Consider the following 21768-nt stretch of genomic DNA (forward strand, 5'->3'; position numbering starts at 1 on the left):
CCGCCTTTTAAGGTAAAAAATATTGAGCCAGGAACATATCACAATCGCAGTGGGTCGATACTCATCTCTTGCTCTAAATGCCTCCGAGGAACCTGCTCGCTGCAAGAGCGATGACCGAAAACTGCGAGCCGTCTGTCCTCGGGCCCAGGCCTCCCGGGCCCTCTCCTCGGTTTCAGCCAAGGCCACGCGTCGGCGCTCCCGCCGCCCCAGTCGCCTCCTCCCCGCTTCCCCAGGAGGGAGACCCCGCCTCAGCGCTGATCTAGCTGGTCGCCCGGCCCGGCCCCGGCTCCGCACCAGCGGCTGCTCTGGGGGGCCTTCCGCGCGGCATCCCCAGCGACCGCTGCCCACTCTCCCGGGCCCGCAGCCACCCCCTACCACCGGCTCATCGGCACAGCGGCGCCTCCTCCCCAGCACCTGCTGGGCCCGCGGCTGCCCCCTGCCCACCTGGCAGGCATCCCCGCCCTCGCCGCCCCCCATCCTGGCCCGGCATCCCAGTCACTGCGCCCCGGCGCCCCCAGCCCCGGCAGAGCCCCTGCACAAAGGCCCGGGCGGGGCTCCAAGTGGGGGTTGGGTAGACGCCCCGGCCGCGCCCCCGGCCCCCTGAGGCTCAGCCGCAAGCCCCGGCCGCGGGTGCGCTCACTCACCTCCGGGCCGCCCCACGGTGCATGGGCCGAGCTGCTCCGGGCGGGCGGGGCGGCGAGCGCGAGCCGCGACACCCTCGTTCCGCGCGACGCGGGCTGCGGCGCCCGCGCGGGGACGTGACCGGACCGCGGGCGGCGCACACACTCGGGCCGGCCTGGCTCCCTCCGCCCGCTCTCCCGCGCCGCCCGCCCGCCCGCGGGTCCGCCCGCCCCGTGCCGCCGCCGCCGGCAGGGGGCGGAGCCGCGAGCGCAGCGCGTTGCCAGGCCAACCACGGGCGGGGGTGCCGCGCGCCCGCCGGTGACCACGCGACGGGCGCCGTCGCCCAACCACGAGCGCCGGCTCGCTGCCCATTGGGCACGAGAGACTGACGGACGCGTCCACAGTCCAATGGTGATGGGAGGGGGCGGGGCAAGAGCTCCGCGCGCCGCAGTCCCGCACGCGCTCCACGCGCGGGCATTCCCGGCACCCGCCTGCACCGAGGCTAGGGCGTCAATCCAGCTGGATCGCCTTTCCCAGATCCCGAGACCGAGCCTGAGAGCGGCGATGGCCCCTGCCTCCGCTCTCCTCTCCCAGCCCAAATTTGAACCCAGCTTGGCCCTTTTTGAGTTCCGCGACCTTGGGCAACAGAGTGACTTCTCTGGGCCTGTTTTGCAGAATGGAGCTAGTGGCACCTTCTTCCCAGAATTGTCAGGACAATCCACTAGAATTTTGAAAACGGGTTGTGCGAACCCTCAAGGTTGACACTGGTGAGGTTTGTGGTTTGTGCAACGATGGGGATGGAGGGGGGGCGTTTGTCATCTTTGCTCATGCACCCAGCCTGTGAGGGCTCTTCAGGGTCCCTGGCAATCTGCCCACAGAAGATTGCCTTGGAAGGGAGGGGTAGGAAAAGGGCCTTGGAGCTGTCCCACAGACTAGAGAGGCGGAAGGGAGCCAGCTCTCTTAAGGCCAGGGTCCCATTGGTGCCTTTGGGAAGCTCAGAAGACAGGAGATGCTCAGCAAAATGCACCCAAGGGCATTCTGCCAAATTTCTGCTTTCAGTTTCAAGGCGAGTTCATCTGTGGGCCTCAGAGCCAGGAGCCCCTCACTCCAATGCTTAAATGACATTAATGCCCTCTCTGTCTTCATCATGGTAACCTGAAACTATACATCCTAGATCATCCCTGGTAGAATGAAGATGCTCCCATTTAACACAGTCCTTATTGCTTATAACTCGTGGTCATATTAAAAGGAGCACTCCATTCATGGGCAGAAGCACTGGAGCTGACCTTTGGCAGAGGTAGATGGGGTGGTGGCCCCAGCCCAGGTCTATAGTCAGAAGGCAGGGGGCAGGGGTCCGGCTCTGCCAGCTGGATGCCGTGGCATCTCAACATCATCCTCTCTGGAAATGTTTCCTCTGCTGTGAAATGGAGACTCTTGTACTGCCTACTCCCAGGGTTGTAGCCCACTTACAAAGGGGCTGCCTAAACAGGGACGGACAGATGTCGGTGATAAGCATACTGAAGTGAACCTCGACCTGCCACAAGGCCAATGAGGACCAAAGGAATATGGCCAGCAGTTGAGGGCTTCTCCGTGTGTGTCCTTGATAGCACTGGGCTGGGTCAAGCTGGGCTTCTGCCCGAAGGACCACACAGAGGCCAATAACTATGATACCAGGAAGACAGTGGGCACAGGCCCTGCCCTGGGTTGGATCAGAGACAAGAGGGGGCTGAAGGTGAAGGAAGCACAGCTCTGCTACCATCACCTGTATGCCCTTGGGTGGCTTATTTGGCTTAACCTTGGTTTCCTCTTCTGTTAAAAGGGGACATCAATAGACTGACTGTCCCTAGAGGATGATTCTGGGGACATGCACATTGGCACATACATGTTCAAAGGTGAGTGAGGGCCGGACCAGGGGTCAGAGTTGAAGCAAGCATGGGATGACCCTCTATGGCAGTCCAGGCATGAGAGCAGAGGCCAGCCCACGAAGGGGCCTAACGGGGCAGCTGCTGCCTCCCTCGCCTGATCCTGATGGCCACCTCGAAGTGAGAGGTCACACAGTATGAATCAATGATCGTAATCCTTCATACAGCAATCATTTACTGAGAGTCCCCTCTGTGCCGGGCACAGTTCTCGAATTTAGACAGATCCAGCCATGCCTGCTAGACCCTCTTGTTTTTCTGCAGTGGCAGAAAGCGGAACATAATTCACCATTAGAGTTGTGTGAGGACTGACGGATCCACCAGAGCTTTGGGGCATGTGGTGGGAGGAGCACTGGGCACCAGGACTTCTGGAAAGAAGCATGTTCCAAGGTGGGGAAGGTACTGGGCATGAAGGAACATGAGGCCTGGAAGAGCTTAAAGGATAGTGTGACTGGAGCCAGCAAGCGTGTGAAGATGCCAAAACATAAGGCTGTAGTAGGCTGGGAACAGTCACACCAGGCGGGTGGCCTTGTGTAGGATTGGGGACATGGGCCTAAGAACCACTGGAGAATTTTAAGATTAGCCTTTTAAATTTGAGAGGAAAGAAAGCAAGTTTTTGTTTCCTATTTACAGTAGGCATGTTCCCATAATGTGCATTGTTCTAATTTGCAGAATTAAATAATAAAAATGTCAACTAGTCAGCCTAGAGAAAATAAAGCAGAGAAGTCAGTGTATGGGGCCAGGTTCAGTGTAGGGCCATGGGATCACTGGGTGACAGGGTGTCGGGAGATGGCAGTGTGATGGCTGTAGTAACCATGAAGAGAAGGAGCTGGCCCTGGCAGAGGCGAGTGACCAAGGAGGGTGCCCACATGAGATTCTGGAGGAAGGGATGGCACTTGCTAAGGAAGCAGCTGGAGGAGCAGCCAGAGAGGTGGCCAGGAAACCAGGGAGTGGAGGGTCCCAGAGCCCCAGGAAGGGAGTGTGTTGAGAAGAAAGACATGGTCAACCATGTCACATGCTTTTGCGAGTGAGGCCAAGTAAGCTGAGGACAGAGAAGTGTCCCCATGAACAAAGGCAGGCACAAGTGGGGGTCAGTGTGCCAGGAGTTCAGGGTGTGGGGGCCACACCAGGCTAAAGCTGAACAGGTGGGTCATGATGTGGCACGGTGGGCCCAGGGTGCCAGGCAAGGATGTGTAGACCAGGGCTGGGGCCAGTGCTCTGTACTGAGTCCTTGCTCGTTGAACGGGACCAGAGACAACAGCTGGGGCTCTGGTGATTGAGCCCACTTGGCACCTCACCAGCCCCGCAGGGACGGCTGGTCAAGGAGAGGCCTCCGTAGGTGGCATCAACTCCTCCCCCCAAAAAAATTACCAAACTGCAACTGCAGGGTTGTCCATGCCATGGACATCGTGACCCTCGATCCCGGTGGAGCTTTCTGGCTCATCAACCACTGAACCCATCCTGGCAACACCCATGCCACACCCTTCCCAAACACCATGCCTTGCACCTTTGCCCCTCTGCCCCATGAGGCGCAGCTCTCCCAGGCCTGCCTCCCTGCACGTTCAGAGCCCCCAGGACCCTGGAATTCCTCCTCATCTACACATGTGTCAACCTGCCCTGTAACGACCGGTCCCTGACGACTCTCCCACTAGTCTCCCCACTTCCGGAGGGAGGGAGTGGTGGTATCTCACTGTCTATGAACCTCTGGCAGTGGTCCCCTCCTGGCTGACTCTGCTCTGCGCCCCACCTGTCGTCTTTCCTCAACCCCTGCTGGCCTGTTCTCAGGCTGTGGTGGGGCCACGTGGGTCTCTCCAGTTTGTTTCCTTGGGGTCTGTGTGCCCCCCTCCCCACACACTTGAACAAGCCAGTGCAGATCTGGGTTAGTTATAAATAGCCAGGCCTGCGAGTCTCCTTTTAGCTGAAAAGAAGCAAAGTGAACGAGCAGAGAGGCATGCATTTTATTTTTAATCTCCCTCTGTCTCAAAAAGAAACCGGGTCCTGGTGTTCAGAGTTTCTAGGAGCAGAAGCCCCAGGACAAATGCCTGAGACATGAAACCCTAGGAGGTGAGAGCCCTAGCCTGGCGCCATCTGCTGTGTGGCCTTGGGCACTTGAGTTGCCTCTCTGGGACTTGGTTTCTTCATCAAGTTAGGGAGCAGTGGCAGTGATAACCTCCAACACTAGACTTTCTGACTCTGACACCCTCCCTGGGGGCCCTCCCCCTCACCCCAAGCCTGTGCTGGTCCCGTGGCTCCAGCAGCAGCAGTTAGTTCTCTGTGAGTTTTCTCGGAAGGTCAGACCCAGGTGCAAGTGAGGCCACAATCGAGCCTCGATCGGAGAGTGCACAAATTCCTCATCCCCAGACCTTTGTTCAGGTGTCCCCAGGCAGGAACCTTCTCCATCAGCCAACAGAATCCTTCTTGGAAAGTCAAATTTTTACCTCCCCTCTGTGAGTGGGGAGGGGCCATCCAGGTCGTGGCTGAGAGGGACCCATGGCTGGGACAGGCAGGGAGCCTGTGGGCAGGTGCCTGAGTGGGAACGTGAGTGAGGGCAGGAAGCCCAGGTGTGCTCTGGCAGTGGGCTGGCCGGAAGGGAGGGGTTGATGGGGAAAAAGGCTCAGGCCCCCAGGGGAAGTAGCTTGTGGGGACCACGGATGGGCGCTCCCGCAGGGCAGGGGCTCTACAGTTTTCCTCTTCATGTCCTGCTCCTCATCCCTCACCCCCTCCCCACAGGCCCTTGCTTGTTGTAGCCGGGACTCAGTGTTGGTGGAATTCGGGAAACTTTTGCTGTGCTAGACCCAGATGTCCTAGGTACACAGTGACAGTCCCTTACACAGAGTATGTTCCCACTCACTACCCCGTTGGCATTGCACAACCCCCGGCCAGGTAGGGTCATTTTAATAACAAGGACATCAGAATCAGAGAGGTTAAGTAACTTGTCCAAGGTCACATAGCTGGATGCAACCTAGGCTTTTTTTTTTTTTTTTTAAATCTGTGTGTTTTAAATCTTTTGAAGCAACAAGAAACTGTTTTTCTTGTGTCATGAGTGGCCAGAGAACAAATAGCTGCTCCACTACCCCAATAAGAAGCTGGCCAGGGGCACCGGGAGCTGCCAGACCTGCCGCCCTGCCTCTCTGCCCGACCCACTCCACTCCTCGCTCCCCTGGGCACTTGCCATTTGATGTCCTTAGGGAGTAAGGGAGAAAGGCTGGGGTGGTGTCTTCAAAGAGGAAATCCCTGGTGCTAATTGGCACTTGGAGACCTTTAGGCTAATTAACCTGTTTATTTGTCTCTCTAGAGTAAATTAGAGGGTTTAGCCGGGGAGGGCGGAAGACAAAGGTGTTTGCCAGTGGCCACCTCTGTGGGGGCCATAGATGGCTTATCGGTGGGTGTTGGGTTGGCCAGGGAGAGGATGAGCTGCAGGGCAGTAGTGACAGCCACCCACGTGCCATGGGGAAAGACTGCCCTCCCCGGCGGGGCACTGCTCATTCCCATGAGGGCTTCTCTGGGCACACGGAAATTAGACCGCTCCGGGCGTGCTGCCTGGACTGGCTCTGCGTTCTCCTCCTGGCAGCCACAAGCAGACACTCCCCAGGAGGGACGAGGGCTGGGAGGGGCAAGGCGGAGCCCATTCCCGAAGGAGGCTTTCTTCTGTGCTTCTCCCAGACCCAGCACCCCAGCCCCTCCCCTGGGGCACCAGGCCCCTTTAAGAGCCGTTGGCCGGAGTCTATGGATTTCCTGTCACCTTTGTCTGAGGGCACAGCACAGCCTTTTGGTGGCTAAGATGCTGGCCTGTTCACTCTAAATCTTCCCACTCAGACTCCGCTCCAAGCCAGGCTGGTCTGGGGTCTCTAGCAGCTTAGAGATGTTGCCGGTGAGAAGGAGGGGCTTGGCTGGTCTGCCCTCCATGCTTCCCTTTGGTGCAGGGCGGGGAAGCCGAGAGGTCTCCTTGTGTTCTGGGTGAGCTGCTGTGCTCTCTGAGCGGTAGCTGCTGCTTCTCAGCCTGCTCAGTGCCTCTTTAAAGCTGACATCCTCCAGTTATAGGTGACCAAAACCTGGTACCTTTCCAGGTCCTCTGGGGCCTCATATCCCCCACTCCCGCTTGTCACCCACAGCCTCCTGCTGGCTGCTCAGTCCCTCTTCCTGGCAGTGGGGGCATTTGCAAGTTGTCCGGTCCAGCCTCCTGCAGGCTCTGCAGGACTCTCTTCATCTCTGAATGCCACCCAGAATGGGTAAGGTGTCCTTTCCTGTCCTGCAGGGGCCCAGGGCCTTGTCAATAATGGCCTGATCCCTTTGCTGGTGTGGAAGCTGCAGAGAGAGGACGAAGAGATCCAGGAACTCCTCCTGGACACACTGGCGGCCTGCCTGATGGAGGACGCCACTGAGGCTCTGAGCAGTCGCGTGGTGCCCTTCCTGAAGGAGAAGCTCCTCAGTACCAATGACCACATCCGCAGCAAAGCCGCCTGCACTCTCATTGCCGTCAGGTGAGGCCAGGGCTGTGTGGATGGGGCGGGAGGGGCCAGCCCTGGGGCTGCTGCTGAGGCACTGAGAAGGCAACTGAGCTGCTCCTGGCCTTGCAGCAAGTTCAAGGGTTCGCAGACAGGGGCTTTGACCCTATAGGAGCCATGCAACATGGTCTGGAGACCGTTTTGGTTGCTCCTGTGTAAAAGTTGGGGGGCGCTCCTGGAATCAAGTGGGTAGAGGCCAGAGATGCTGTTCAACATCTCACAATGCGCAGACAGCCCCCCTCCCCCCGCCAAAGTCTAGCAGTGCAAGGTGAGAAACCCTGCTCCTGCCTCAGCAGCACTCACTTCAGAATCCCTGCAGGTGGGCCCGGGACTCTGCATCTTTGCTTATGTTCCTGAGGGTGGAGGTCCACTGACCTTACAGCACAGCAGCCTCATCATGTCAGAGCCAGTGGCTGGCCAACCCCATACTTCCCAGACTGGGACACAAGACACCCCTGTATTTTGAGATGTTATTAAGAGTTTTGCCAACATGAAGGCTCTGTGGGTGGCAAATTTGGGAAAGGTTGATTCAACTAAGTGACTTGCGGTCCTTGGTTGCAGGACAGACATGCGCAGTGATGCTCCCGTAGGTCCTGTAGGCAGCATTTCGTGACCCAAGGACTCCTTCTCTTTTGGGGGACAGTGTTGGCCCTCTCTGAGTTTGGGAAGCTCTTGGGGAGTCCACCACTTTCATTTTCACAGCTTTATACAATGCGAGGATTAGAAGTGACCAAAAAACATCATCTCACTGAGGGCGACTGCTGTTTGCGCCTTGGCAGCTGGGACTCTTATGAGGTTAAAATGAAACTTCCTAAGGCTCACACCCTGGGTCCTGCTCCTCCCCATTTTAGAGCCAGGGGACACTTCTGGTTGCTCCTTCACAAGATTACTTAGCGCAAAGCTCTACTGTCCCCTGGTTTCTGGGTGGTCTGGACTTTAGTGGCCCCAGGCCATGCTCCCAGGTTGTCTGAGTGTAGGAGTGAAGCTCAAACCTCACAGCAATGCTCCCTTATACCCTGGTACCCAGACCAGGGATGGTCCCAACTTAAGTCTTTCCTCTGGTGTCCCCCTGGGGTGGTCCTGGGCCCTGCTCCTTTCCTCCCCTCAAGCAAAGCCGCCCCACTGTCCCCTCTCTGGCGCAGCATCCCTCTAGAGGGCAAGAAACAGGTGTGGCAGTATGATGTCATCCCCATCCTGGTGCACCTGCTGAAAGACCAGGTGGAGGAGGTGCAGGCCAACGCCGCTGGGGCCCTCATGTATGCCACGGTGACCACTGCAGGTGAGGTAGCCTGCTGGCCAGGCATCCAGGTGGGCGGGGTGTTCCTGTGTGGGCACTGGCGCTAACTCGGGGTGGGGGGTGTTCACTGCAGTCCCAGGCCAGCTTTCCAAAACTCCTCATCTTGTGCTCAGCGCCCGGGTGTCGCCCCCTCCCTGCCCTGCCCAAATGTTCCTGGCCTGTCGTTGAAGTTCTTTCAAGTCTGGGTCTTAGGCTCTGCCAGTCCTCTTCTTCTAGGCCATAGTGCGCTGCCAGCCCGCGCCCCTTCCCTGTCACGTAGACACTTGCATTCAGACCTTTGTCCCATCCCTTGAGGTTCCTTCGTGGGCCTGGAATTCCTGCCTCCAACCCAGGCTCCTTATGAGCTGAGATTCTGGGACTAATTTGCTATCCGTGATTCGGTTATCCCGAGGTCTAAGTAAATACTAGAGCCCTGCTTCTGTGGTGTTTCTCGATTGAAATTACTTTTCTCAATTGTGTGTGTGTGTGTGTGTGTGTGTGTATGTGTGCACAAATAAGATTATCTCCCCAACCCTAGAATTCCCAGCCAGTCAGGCTTCCATATGTTGTTACCCAAATCTGGGCTAACAGAAGGAACCCCCACTTGGAGGCCAGGGCAGTCCGTCCCTCTGTGGTGACCTCTAAATCTGTCTGACACTTCCCATGGGCTCCAGGGGCCTGCACCAGCCCATCCCCTGGGCTTCCTTGGCATTCCATGGACTGATTCTCAATCGGCAGGCTGTAAAGCTGCCCAACTCGGTGCCCCCCAGCTACATCCTACTTGACCCTAACAGTGGAATCTGAGACACACCAGAGGGGGAGAATTCGGGGCCTGCCCAGCGTCCACATCCCTCTTTCGACTGTGCAGTCAGGATGCTGACTGCTGCCCATCTCATGGGTGTCCTCAGCGCAGTGTCTCCTGTTAGGAGCTCTTGGAGGGTCAGAGGGCTCATGGTGGCCTGAGCATTGGCTTAAACCCAGGGATGTGAGGCCACTTTCTCCTGAGCTAGCACTCTGCTGTATTGGGTGGTGGATGTTTTAGCCCAGATGTCTCAGCCTTGCTGTCTACAATTTGGTGGGAGAGGCAGTGTGATAAGTGACATGGAGGACAAGTACAGCATGCAGTGGGCACAGGATGGGGCAAAGCCTCCTCTGGGAGGGGCATGGGTATTGACCCAAAAGACAACGGGAATGAGCAGGGCAAAGGATGAGTCCCAGGAGCAAAGAGCAGACGGCTCTGGGCAGGAAGGTTGGGGGCAGGGGCCAACTCTGACTTTTAGTAGCTGAGGTGGAGTAGGGGATGGGGAAAGGGTTAAGTGTGTGTGTGTGGGGGGGTGTCTCCTTTAAACATTAACGTCCGTGTCCCCTACTAGACTCTATGTGTTTTGAAGGCGAGCACAATGTCTTATTGTGCCTGGTGCAGAGTAGCTGCTCAAGGAGTATTTGTCACATAAATTAACAATTGGATATTAATTTTTAAGAGACAACTCATGTTGCCTTGTGAGGACTGGACTGTGGGACAGGCACCAGGATGGATGAGTAAAAGCCAGTTAGCGGGCTGGAGGGACAGGAGATCAGGGGGCCTGGCCTAGGCTAGAGGCAGAGGAGGATACAAGGGCCTGCGTGAGGGTGAGGGAGAGGGCTCAGGTTGCAAGTGGTACCTCCTCTGAGACTGCACAGGCTGGAGGCTAGAGGAGGACGGGGGGGGGGGGGCGGGGGTCAGAGGAGCTGGAGTAGATGCTCCCTCAGGAGTGCCTGGTGTTGGTGACTTGCAGGGAAGTATGCGGCCCTGGATGCAGAAGCCATCTACCCACTCCTGAATCTGCTGGGTTCCCCCTTGAGAAAGGCCCGCCTGAATGCCATCAAAGCACTCACCATGCTGGCTGAGGCTCCCGAGGGTCGTAAGTTCCTGCAGGTGCACGTGCCCGACTTTCGTGTCCTCGAGGTGGATACCAGTGAAGCTGTACGGCGGGCAGCCCAGATCGCCATCAATGTCATAGAGTGGAAACCCTGAGCCTCTTAGGAGGCCAGGTCTGATGAGTTCCATGCCTGAATAAATGGGCGGAATCTCTTTCTCTTGGGTCTGAATGGCACATGATGTTTGTGGAGCATAATCACATCTCTTTCTCTCCCCCCGAAGGTAAAATGCCTAGCCTGGAAGGGCCATGTCACTGGTGGGTAGGTGAGGCAGTATAGGTTTGACTCAGGGCCCAGAAATAAGCAGGTGACAGCCATGCTTTCTGCTAGGGCCAAGAGTCCCTTCAGAAAGGTAAAGGGCTGGTCTGAGCCCTCCAGGGACAAAAGATGGGGGGTAGGGAGTTGGGTTGGGGAAGAAAAACAGCTGGACCAGGCACCATCAAGCTCTGGATATTGGAGTGACTAGGCCCTTGGGGTGTGGCTGGGCAGGGCCCTGCTCAGCCAGTTTTGTCCCCTTCTCACACTGGGTGACAGGAAGGAAGGTCAAAAGTGCTACCCCATATGGGCTCTTGCTGGAGGAAGGCAAGTTGTAAGAAACTCCCACCCACCCCAAACAAGGATGAGTGCTTAGGACAGGGATAAATAACTCCCTAAGGTCTTCTTCCCAAATAGCTGCATTCTTCTTCAAAGTCACCCGAGGCCACCTTCCGCCTGCTCCAGTCCTCCCTCTGCTGTCTGTCTGGCCTCAGGGCTGTCTGGTTTGCTTCCATCTGTGCCTCCACCTGCCTCCCGCTCCTCCCAAATGAGATTGGTTGAGGAGGCTGGAGAGCTGGGGTGAAGTAGGGAGAAACCAGGTATGCATGGGGTACCCTTAATCTCCCTCACCCATCCCTGCCTAGTCTGGCAGGATGATATAGCTCTTGAGCCAGTTCTGACCTCTGTTGGAGACGCTGTGGGAGCAGGACTTAAATTAAGAGCTGGACTCATTTGTCTGGGCTGAGCTGGAGCCTTAATTTTTCCCCATGAGCTTTTAGAGGCTCCCCACCTCAAACAAGGTCTCCCTCATTACATCACCACCTAACAGCCTTATTTTCTGTGGGGCAGAACTTCCCTAGCTCATGGCATGCCAACTCCTCCCAGAGTAAACATCAGAACCAGAATCCCCAAGGGAGTGCTCTCTGGCTACCCTCTTAGTATCTGGGGCTTTCACTTTCCTAGAAGAAATCAAGAAGTTGGTGTCCCTGGAATTAGAAAATTAGCCCAAGTAGGCCCAAAAGGGCCTATTTGCTCTCAAAGGCACTGGCTGCTGGCCCCAGCTGGGGTCAGGTTAAATCTTATTTTCAAAAAAGTTTCTGTAGGGTGAAACCTTTTCTCTTTCAGAAAAACAGGTATGCCAGAGGTTCCAATTCCTGCCATCGCCATCCCGCCTCAACCCCCAACAGGCTGGCTCCACCCCGGCTGCTTCACCAAAGGGCTCTAACTGAAGGGCTCTGGTCTCCTTGCTGCGAGACCCGTGCTCTTCGAGACTGACCCATGCAGTGGCCCAGGCGTGATGTCCCCTTTCCGCGGCAGCTCTCAGTCCTCCTCCCAAGGCTCTGCCCATGCGTTTTGGTTTCCTTTGGAACCAACCCTCTTTCTCTACATAGCCAGAGGTGTGAGTGTTTCTCACAGCCCTGTTCTAGACTCTCATTCTTCATACTCTCCCGCACAATCTCATCTGCCTGACTAGGTCCTCCTGGTCAGGACCTCCTCTACTAGGTTCCCTTCTTAGCAGGCTTGCCTGCTGATTTCTTTCCCCTAAATCTGGGTCTCCAGCCCCAGCCTCTTCCGGAGTTCTCGACTCTTCTATCCAACTTAACATCTACCATTAAATGTCCCAGGCAAGAATTAATACCAGTCCTTCACAAACTATTCCCAAAAATAGGAGAGGAGAGGACACTTTCCAACTCATCTGTGAGGCTAATATCATCCCAATGCCCAAACCAAAGACATAAGAAAACTATAGACCATAATCCTTTATAAATATTGATACAAAAACTGAACCAAATATTGGCAAACCAAATCCAGCCAAAAGAAAAGTGTTATACACCATGACCAACAGAGATTTATCCCAGGAATGCAAGATTGGTTTAATATATGAATGAATCAATGTAACATATATAGAATAAAGGACAGAAACCACATGATCATCTTAATAGATGCAGAAAAAGTGACAAAATCTAACATCCGTTTATTTTTTTAAAAAAACAAAAAACCTCTCAGAAAACTAGGAATATAGAAAACCTCAACATAACATCTGCAAAAACTCATAGCTAACACCATATCCAATGGTGGAAGACTGGACGCGTTCCCCCTGAGACCAGGAACAAGACAAGGGTTCTGCTCTCACTACTTGTATTCTATACTGTATGAAGGTTCTAGCTAGGACACTTAGGCAAGAAAATAAAATAAAAGGCATTCGAATTTGAAAGAAAGGAGTAAACTATCTCTATTTGCAGACTATATGATTTTGTATGTGAACAGTCCCAAGGAATACACTTAAAACTATTAGAACTGATAATTGCAGAAAAGTTGCAGGATCAACAAAAATAGTCTTTCTATACATTCACAACAGAAATCTAAAAATACGATTAAGAAAACAATACCATTTATAATAGTATCAAAAAGAATAAAACACCTAGGAATAAATTTAGTAAAAAGAGTTACAAAACTTGAGTGCTGAAAACAAAATGTTGTTGAAAGAAATTAAAGAGCTAAAAAAAAAAAATGGAAAAACATCTCATATTCATGAATCAGAAGACTTAATAGTATCAAGATGGCAATTAAGTATCTTCATGCAACTCAAACTCAACATGTCCCAAAACGTACTCCATTTCCCCCCCACAACTGCTTTCTCCAGTGTGGCCTGTCTTTGGAATTGATGTACCCTTTGCTTGTGTCCTCAAGCCAGAATTCTAATCACTAAAGTTCTGTTACTTCTAATAGTTGGCTTCTCTTGACGCCATTCCCTCCCTTTTTCTTCTCTGCCATAACTTGCCTGATTACTCTAATAATCTCCTGCTAGGTGGTCTGGCTTCTTTTTCATCTTTCCAGCAGCAGCCAGCAAATTTGATTTTATAACTTCTTTGCCGAAGCTCCCAGAGACTTATCTCAAAGCATGTAAGGCCTGAAGGTAATGCCTCGGCCCACATCTCACTGTTTTTCTGCACACAGGCCACGTCTTGGCATCCTCAAACATGCCTTGAACGCTTGCCTTATGTCTTCCCATCGTTTGTCTCCTGTTATCTAGCTAGCTAGATAAAAGAAGGGGGGTGGGAGATGCCTTCCCTGACCCGAAGGCTAGGTGGGGCTCCCTGGCAGGTGCTCCTGAAGTGTACACAATGTGCAGAGGGCCACTGTGTGTTCTTGGTGTCAGACAGGGCTGCTTCAGGCCTTGTGCCAACTCTCTATTTATTAGGGTCACTTGCTAAGCCTCAGTCTCCTACCCTGCGAAATGTGGTTGAGTCTAGTCCTTCCACAAAGGGTGGTTCTGTGGCTTGAATGTGATCATGCCCTGACCCCAGGCAGAAAAACAGCAGGCCACACTAAATGCTGGCAATCACTACTAGTGCTTGTGTCTTTCCCAGAGACCATATACTCTGTTCATGGCTATTTCCTTGTAGCATCTGGCACATAGTAGGCACTCAAAAATGTCAGCTGAAGGATTAAACTAGGGATGAGGGACTGGTCATGTGGATGAACCTCCAGAGTGTGATTTTTATGATTCCAGTGGGTTTTCCCAAATCACTTTAAGGCACTCAAAACTTTTCCTAAAGACACAACTTATTTATTTTGGTGAGATACGGAAGAGGGACCCCCTACATAAACACAGCCAGGAGTGGCCTATACTTGACAGCTCAAGGACCCAATTCTCAATAACATCCCAATAGCAGGCAGACTGGGAGGGACTGGGAAGGGCTCAGCGAAGAGGGCACGGCAGTAGCCAGACGGTGCTGAGTGGAAGGGAGGCCTGTTTGCTAGGACAGAGACTGCCTCAGCCCCTCTGCTGATCCGGGCAGGAGCCCAAGTTTCCATCCATGGGCAGCTTTGGCTCCAGCTGGCCTGTGTGGTCATCAGTGGGCACAGCACCTGCAGTTGGGAACCCCAGTGTGTGTGGGGGGGGGGAGGGGGAGGGTGCTTACAATACACAGTACGTTTGCAGCAGGGCACGCCTTTAAAAAGGAGGCAAGAACAAGGCAAATGGAGTTTGGGTATAGGAAGGAAATGGTGACAGTAAAGTAAACACAAGCAAAAATTCCAACTATATCTAGAGATAAAAAGCCAAAATTAAATTTAAAGTGAAAGTCAGTGTTTATTCAGTAGAACCATTTGGAGAAAATGACTCATTTTGTAAAGGAACAGATGTTCTCATTTGCATAGTATCTGTACTCACTTCACTTCGTCCCCTCAGCACACATGTCCTGCAGCTGGTGGGACTTGATGACACCTAGAGACTGTTTTCATTAGTGTAATCCTTGGACCCATATCCGTGGGTCTTCTGATAGGAAACACTTCCTCCTCAGTGACGAGGGAGTCTGGGCTCTTCCCAGATGCCCCTGGGCCGCAGCTGCTTTAGTAGTAGAAGATGTGGCACACGACTGTGATCACTATCAAGAGAAATCCGCTGATGTTGGCAACTTTTCTCCAGTATGGCCGCTCTGATGTGTCACTGTGCTCTGTCCCTTCAGCTACGTCACTGCACTCTGCCTCTTCAGATATGGGGCCACTCACTGTCCTCACAGTTACCTCTTCTGGGGCTACTTTGGGGCTCTTCTTCGGCTCCAGACCACACCACACATCCAAGGCCTTCAGGAGGCAATTCTGGGGCTCCCCTGACAAAAAAAAATCTGGAACAGAGGGAACAGGCAAAGATCAGGAGACGCAGGCCGGGACACAGGAGAAAGGACTTTCTAGGCATCAGGTCTCAGCAGTCTCAGCGGTGAGACCAGCAGGAAGACTGACAGCCTTGCTCCTAATGTGAAAAATGGTCCTCAGCTCCTGCTCAGGAACACCTACCATGACCTTCAGAGCCCCAGGAGAACAGGACGCGGGACAAGAGGAGTGTGTGGGGGCAGAGTGGGGCTGCCTGGGATCACGCTTGCCTTCCACTAGCAGAGCCTTCGGCTGGAGCCAAGATCCCCTGGACTGGGTGGTGGAGGTACTGGGGGGGGGGGCCTCTGCTGTCACAGGCGCAGGCCCTCCTGGGCGTGCTCCAACATGCTCGCACTTCCCCTTCTCAGGCTCACAGCTGATCACGGCTCTGTAGTCCCAGGAAAAGTGGCTGCTCTTCTGCATCCTCCTCCCCAGTCACTACTCTCCAGAGGATGGAAAAAATCCACTGATTTCTTGACACACAGACTGTTCTCCTTGGCACCCTCTCAAGGAGGATCTTCTTTTCGTAGGTATGTCTCACAGCTGGGCCCAAAATAAGACTTTCTGGGCCCTTGAAGGTGAATCACTGGTGTTTTCCAGGTGGTAAAGGAGGAAAGTCTAGGAATTAAGGCAAGTTTCTACTCATTACTCTAGGTCAAATTTGTGTAAACGCCTAACTTTGGGGCTTAAACTTTGTTAGGGTCAGTACAGCTCGTGCTGGCTGCTCCGCAGAGCCTGCTCAGGCACGGTCAGCACCACGGCCAGCACCAGCACATTCCCTGTGGGCCAGCGGCCTCCTGGGGATTGTTTCCTTCTTGATGACAAGGCCAGCTCGTCTCAGTCAGAGTGGGGCGCCCAGCAGTGTGTGCTGTGATGTGCTCTGTGTCTCACCCTTTGGACAGACTCCATGCCAGCTGCATACCGAAGCTGAGGTGGCATCAGAGATGATGGAACCCATCAACCAGGGACAGAGGAGCCTCTGTTACAAGGGGAAGAGGACCCCCAAGCCAGGGACACAGACATCCACTGTTGGTGCTGAGAAGTCCTGAGCAGCACACTCTGGCCCTGTTTTCTCAGATGTCTATGTTTTCACAGAACCGTGTTGCTGCCAGGCCCAAACAGGCTGCTGTATGTGAAAGGCAACTGATCACTTGACCATTCATAGCACAAGAGCATCGCGATGGGAGGTGGGATGGCCCAGTGGCCTAAAGCACACACGTTGGAGTTACTGCCTGTGCTTAAATCCCAGCTCCATTGCTGCCTGGTTATCTATGGACCCTGGGGCAAATCACTTAACTGTTCGGTGCCTCAGTTTCCCCACCTCTCACGCATGGGAATAATTTTGACGGTGCATGGCACATCCCAAATAGAGTTAGCCACTGTCATCATCGCCCACCCACAACAGTGGAATGGGGATAGGGAACTGAGGGATGCATCAAGAACAAGCACCTGGCACCCAATGAACCATCCCCCCATTAAGAGAAGAGAAATTCTCAGGTAGCCCTCTCTCCTCCAGGTATGTGGGACAGCCTTGTTCAGAGGTCGCTCCCTTGCCCCACCTGGCTGGCAGAAGTCCAAGGAGTCTACCCTAGCCGGGGTTTTCTTCTGCAGGCGTCAGGAGTGAGCCCAGTCCTCTTTGGCCTCTGAAATTCCCTGGCAGGAGGGCAGAGGAGGCCCTAGAATGCTTCCTTTTCCTCAGGCAGACTTTTGCCTCCCTCCTTTCCTCCATCCCTCTCTCCCTCCCGCAAACTCATAGCCTCCCCAGTACTCTCGGCCCCAGACTTAGGACTAATCTCATTAGGCCATTATCCCTGTTTGCGTCAGGGCCTGGAGAAGCTCAGGTCACCCTCTCCTGTGGCCCTGAAGACTCCTTTTCTGACCCCATCTGCTGAAACTCTTCCTCTGGGCCCTCAGGCCCCCAGGGCCCCAGCCTCCTCCTGGAACATTTTCTCCTTGCTCATGCTGAAATACAGTTGTCCTCAGACTGGGCTTCCCCTGGTGCCCTCTTGGGTGGGGTTGCTTCCCCATCTCACAGGCCATCCCCTACCCCACCTCCCTTCTGAGAAACTCACTCATTTTGAATCCCTGCGTAAGAACTCCCCTTTCTCCCTCTACTCCAGTCCACCAGGTTTCGCTCGTCAAGCCACATGATCTCTGTGTGGCTAAATCCAACAGCCAGTTCTCACCATCAGCATTTGCCTCAGTGGACAAATTACCGACCTGTGCTGAAATGCTTCTAGGTCACTAAACAATTCTGTTTTTCTGCCCCTCTGCTGGCTCCTCCTCATGGGCTGGGGTGCCCCCAGGCATTATGCCAATGCCTTCTCTCCTCCCCTCGCACCTGCCCTCCAGGGATGGGCCAGTGATGTCTCCCACATGGGTCTCTCCAGCCCAGATGGCTCCCCATGGATATTCTAGAGGCATCTCAACTTCAACAAGCCCCAAACACCTCCGAAAGCATCTTATGAAAAATGAAAGACGGGGCCTCTGCCTGGAAGAGCATTTCTGGGAGTGGAGGTGGTAGGGCGGGGAGTGCTGGGGCAGCAGCACGGGCCACATCCACCCCAGAAAACTCTAAACAGGATCCCCTCCCAGGTCCCTGGCTCCTCCTTCTCACTTGGTCCGAGTCTCTTCCTTTGCACTCCTGCATCCAAATCTTCCCTTTCCTCTTGGCTGTTTCGTAAACTCCAACAGAGCCGATAGAGCTGTGGGGAAAGCAGGAGCATGTCACTACCCAGGGTCCTGTCACACAACCTGTACCATGATTGGCAGCTGGGCACTAGGGTCTCAATGGACTGAAAAAAGATCTGGTTCTTAGACTCCAATAAGAGACAAAGCAATGTGGGGCGGGATTTCAGTTCCGGCTCTGGTACCATGTGGTTGTGTGGCCTTGGTAAAGGGTGACACGGCTTGCCTGGGCCTCAGTGTCTTTCAGCTGTATAGTAAGGGGTGCAAGGCAATGTGCTCATGGCTCCTTCTGGTTCTGAGTGTCCAGGAACCTGTGCTCTTTAGGATGGGAGAAGCCACCTGCCAGCCCTGGACTGTTCCTTCTGGTGGAGAAGACCCTCTTACCAGATGAATGGGACAGGGCTACTTTCCTTCCAGAAGGCCCTCCTGGCTGGCAGAGATGAGCACTAACTCAGTCCATGAGAGGCTTTACCTGGTTTACTTGGTTAACCTGGCCCTGGCCGAGCTCAGTTGCTCTAGCTCAATGAGGCATTTGTAGATGCAGAAGGGGGAGCATCCCCTCCCTCCCGGTCTGAAATTTCATTCTCTTCCTGACAACATATACGGAAACTTTGGGAAGTAACAAAATCCAGCCAATTGTTGTTGCCTTTTTTTTTTTTTTAAGGGTTGTAGTCAGCAGAAGCACAACTAAATCAACGTTCCTCCAAGTCTATCCTGGAATAGATTTTAATCTATTATATACCAGCCTTGGTATATTTAAATCTCAACCCACCTCCCCACCGCCCAACATATGGCAGGGATGGGCTGGGCCCCATCCCCAGCCAGCCCACTCCAAGAGCCGCCCAAGCCCCACCTCTCAGACTACAGTGCTGGAACTAAACTTCTGTTATATTAGCGACAGAGCCTGGGCTTAGCTTTTAACTGCTTCCTGATGATGCCATATATACGTATTCGCCTTCCCAATTATACTGTCCGCCCTCTGCGGATAAGGTCCTGGGTGCGCTGAAAGAGTCTGCTGGATTTACCTGCTCTCCCCTCACCCCACCCCCGCGCAGTGGTAAGCAGAGGACGTGGTCCAGTGCCTGGACATTAACACTGATCCACAAACACTAATTCTCCATTTCGTCTCCCCCTCCCCGGTCAGAAGCTACCTTGTGTTCTCCAGAGCGCCTGGCCTACTGCTAGGCAGGTGGGAAACATCCAGCAAGTAAGTACTTGGCTACCTCAGAAGCAGGCAAAACCAAAAAAGGTGAGAGTAAGAGAAGGGAAGAAAAGAAAGCGATCTAAATGCTAAAGACCCTGAGCAACAGGAAATTAAATTCATTACCCCCTCCCCACCTCCGCCCCACCTTTCCTCAAGGTGCTACAGCTGGGAAGTCTCCCCTAGTGGTGGGCCTGCTGCTCCCCTCCACCCCTACCCAGCCTTTTTGTTCTCCGCATTGGCTCCGCCCCTCTTCCAGGTGAGCTCTATATGCAAGAGAGGAAGGAATCAAATGGAAATTACTAAGCAGCAAGCGTGGCCAGAGGGAAAGCCCAAGGGTGAGCTGGAGGACACTGAGGCAGTCTTCCAAGTTCATGGCTTTTACTCAACCCCCAGGCAAGGAAGTAAGAAAGGCACATAGTTCTTATGGACCCTTCTTCCTTCTGAGCTCCTTCAGAAACTTTGGACACCCAGGACCCTCCTGCTGCTTTCTAGCTCAGCCAAGTTCCTGGCCTGCAGAGCCTACTGGCCTGGCCAAAGGTGGTGACGAGGTGGAGCCAGGTTGGAGCAAATAAGTTTTACTAGTTTTGATACCTTGGACAAGGGACTTAACTTCTCTGACCCCAGGTTTTCTAATATTCCAACTGGGGTGACTGACAACTGTCTCCTAGAGTAGGAAATGGCTGTGCCAGGAGAGGCTAAGAGGTACCTAGCTCTGAGTCAGCCACAGGCAGCTGCCTGAATTACTGTCCCCTCCCGCTTCCTGTTGGCTTTAATTCCCTCTGGATGGGTGGCAGCTGGGACTAGCCTGATTACATTAATTCATACTGAGGTTACTGAACTTAACACTTCCAAGGAAAATTTGTATTTTAAAAGACAAACTTCTCATTCTAAGTAAATACCTAATTGGCGGAGGATTGTTGTAAAGCTTTTTAGTTTAGTTTTTTAGGCAGGGCCCTTGCTGTGTTACTTGCCTACATCTGACGCATCTTCCATGCACCTGGCCCCCAGCCCTCCCACTTTCAAAAAGAATGGAAGAATTCAGCCACTTTTCTCCAAAGCCAGCGGCTCACTGGGATGCCGGACTATTGGTTGACCCCTGACCATCCTCATGGCAGCACTTACGTGTTTATCCGGAATTGGGTCTGTGAATAAGGAGATCCCCAGGACGGTGAAAAGACTGACTACGAAGAGGAATATGGCAAAAGAGAGATAGTGCATGTCGCAGATGATCATAGGGCTCTCTTTGTTTGTTGAGCAGGGCTGGGGACAGTAGACAAATGCAGACACCATCCGAAGGGAGCCAATCAGGAGTCCACCAGTCAGCCCCCAGAAGGCACCCTGCCGAAGGAGGATCCCCGAGAATTATTACCTGAGAGGAAGACAGGTGATGAGACAAACCATCTTCAGCCTCACCTGACTGGTTGAATTCTAAAGTTAACCTTGTCATAATAACAGCTTCAAATACCTTGCAGAAGCAGAGTGTGAGCACCAGTGCAGAAATATCTTCTTGGGCTGAACAAAGACCTGAGACACTTGTACTCTCTTTTATGTCAATCAGAGAACTTAAAACATTGGAAACACTTTTAGGTTAGATCATGAATAGGCATCTCAAATGTAATGTGTCCAAAAAGACCCCAGTCCTCTCTATCACTGTGAAGGGCACCTCCATCTCTCTGGTTGCTCAGGCAGAGACCCCAGCCGTCATCCCTGTTTTTTTTCTTTCTACCCTGCCCTACCACCAACCGATCAGCAAATCCTGATGGCTTTCCCTCTAAAATGTATCTGGAATCCAGCCACTTCCCATCTTCTCTATGGATACCGCCTGAATCCATAACCACCATCTTTTCTCACCCAAGTGGTCTCCCTCTCCTGCTTGCCCACTGTTTCCACAGATGCCAGAGTGATCTCTTCTAAGTATATATTAGAGAATGCCATCCTCTGCTTAAACTCTCCAATGGCTTCTCATGGTCCACCATCACAATCAAATTGTACTCACTCTTCAATTGACCCTGCTTGGCTCTGCCACTCTCCCCTTGGTCATTCCACTTTGGCCACTGTGTGTGACCTTTCTGCATGTCGAAACTGTCCACTTTGCTCTTTGCCTTTGCACTTGTCCTTCTCTCCGTTTGGGTCTCTCCCTCGATGTTAATATTTCTGGCTCATCCCCCACGGTTCAGATTCAAAGTCACTGTCTCAGAAGAAGTCTCCTACCACCTTGGCTAATGTCTTTGTATCCTCTGCCCACCTCCAGCACCTGCCCTGCCACCCTCCATCATCCTTTTTTATCTTTTAACCCGTTTCCCATTTTTCTTTTAAAGTGTAGCTTGCTGCCAGAGTTAATTTAATTTTACATAAACATGCTCTTTGGGGCTGAAGCAAATCTGACTGGTTTTCAATGTGAAAAAAATATATATATAAAAACTGTGCTTGTAGTTATTTCTAAACAGAACTTGTCTCTAATCCTAATGTGACAGAAATGTATATGATTAGTATGGTAAATTTCAAAGCACAGAACAACACAAAGCAGAACATATAGGATTTGACATTTTCAGCCACCGAAAATTATATTTTGTAAATGGAAATACCACTACTAAAAACAGAATGCTATAAATAGAATGATGTCATTTGTTTCAAAAGACTATTGATATACTAGAGTGATGCAAAAATAATAATAAAAGTGAGATATTTTTGGCAAACTTTTGGGGTAAGGTTGGGACTGTAATCGTG

At 53.1% G+C, this 21768-nt stretch overlaps 3 protein-coding genes across 8 annotated transcripts in view; 1 reads left to right on the forward strand and 2 right to left on the reverse strand.

The window, feature by feature from the left end:
• The window catches only part of GNAZ (G protein subunit alpha z), a 53351-nt gene extending 52517 nt beyond the window's left edge, over positions 1-834 (reverse strand). Inside the window, exon 1 of one of the 2 annotated variants that reach the window (XM_016126147.2) lies at positions 645-824. The gene's annotated coding sequence lies outside the window, so the exon portion shown is untranslated. Of the gene's footprint in view, positions 1-644 lie in introns of both variants that reach the window. The other variant, XM_016126145.2, reaches the window with a different exon arrangement.
• RSPH14 (radial spoke head 14 homolog) overlaps positions 1-21768 on the forward strand; it is a 112855-nt gene that overhangs the window by 68928 nt on the left and 22159 nt on the right. Inside the window, exons 5-8 of one of the 3 annotated variants that reach the window (XM_016126148.2) lie at positions 6796-7021; positions 8188-8324; positions 10097-10461; positions 15518-15628. In XM_016126148.2, coding sequence (XP_015981634.1) covers positions 6796-7021; positions 8188-8324; positions 10097-10335 — 602 coding nt within the window. In that variant the 3' untranslated portion in view covers positions 10336-10461; positions 15518-15628. Of the gene's footprint in view, positions 1-6795; positions 7022-8187; positions 8325-10096; positions 10462-15517; positions 15680-18981; positions 19127-21768 lie in introns of those variants that run through there. The other 2 variants (XM_036221028.1, XM_036221026.1) reach the window with 2 other exon arrangements.
• Positions 14566-21768, reverse strand: part of LOC107500689 (sodium/glucose cotransporter 1-like) — a 61583-nt gene continuing 54380 nt past the window's right edge. For all 3 annotated transcript variants that reach the window (XM_036221025.1, XM_036221024.1, XM_036221023.1), the window contains 3 exons: positions 20164-20379; positions 17767-17854; positions 14566-15124 (listed from right to left, as the gene is read on the reverse strand). In XM_036221025.1, coding sequence (XP_036076918.1) covers positions 14850-15124; positions 17767-17854; positions 20164-20379 — 579 coding nt within the window. In that variant the 3' untranslated portion in view covers positions 14566-14849. The remainder of the gene's footprint in view (positions 15125-17766; positions 17855-20163; positions 20380-21768) is intronic.

This window comes from Rousettus aegyptiacus, unplaced genomic scaffold (genome assembly GCF_014176215.1).
Source record: "Rousettus aegyptiacus isolate mRouAeg1 unplaced genomic scaffold, mRouAeg1.p scaffold_m13_p_5, whole genome shotgun sequence".
Classification (NCBI taxonomy): Eukaryota; Metazoa; Chordata; class Mammalia; order Chiroptera; family Pteropodidae; genus Rousettus; species Rousettus aegyptiacus.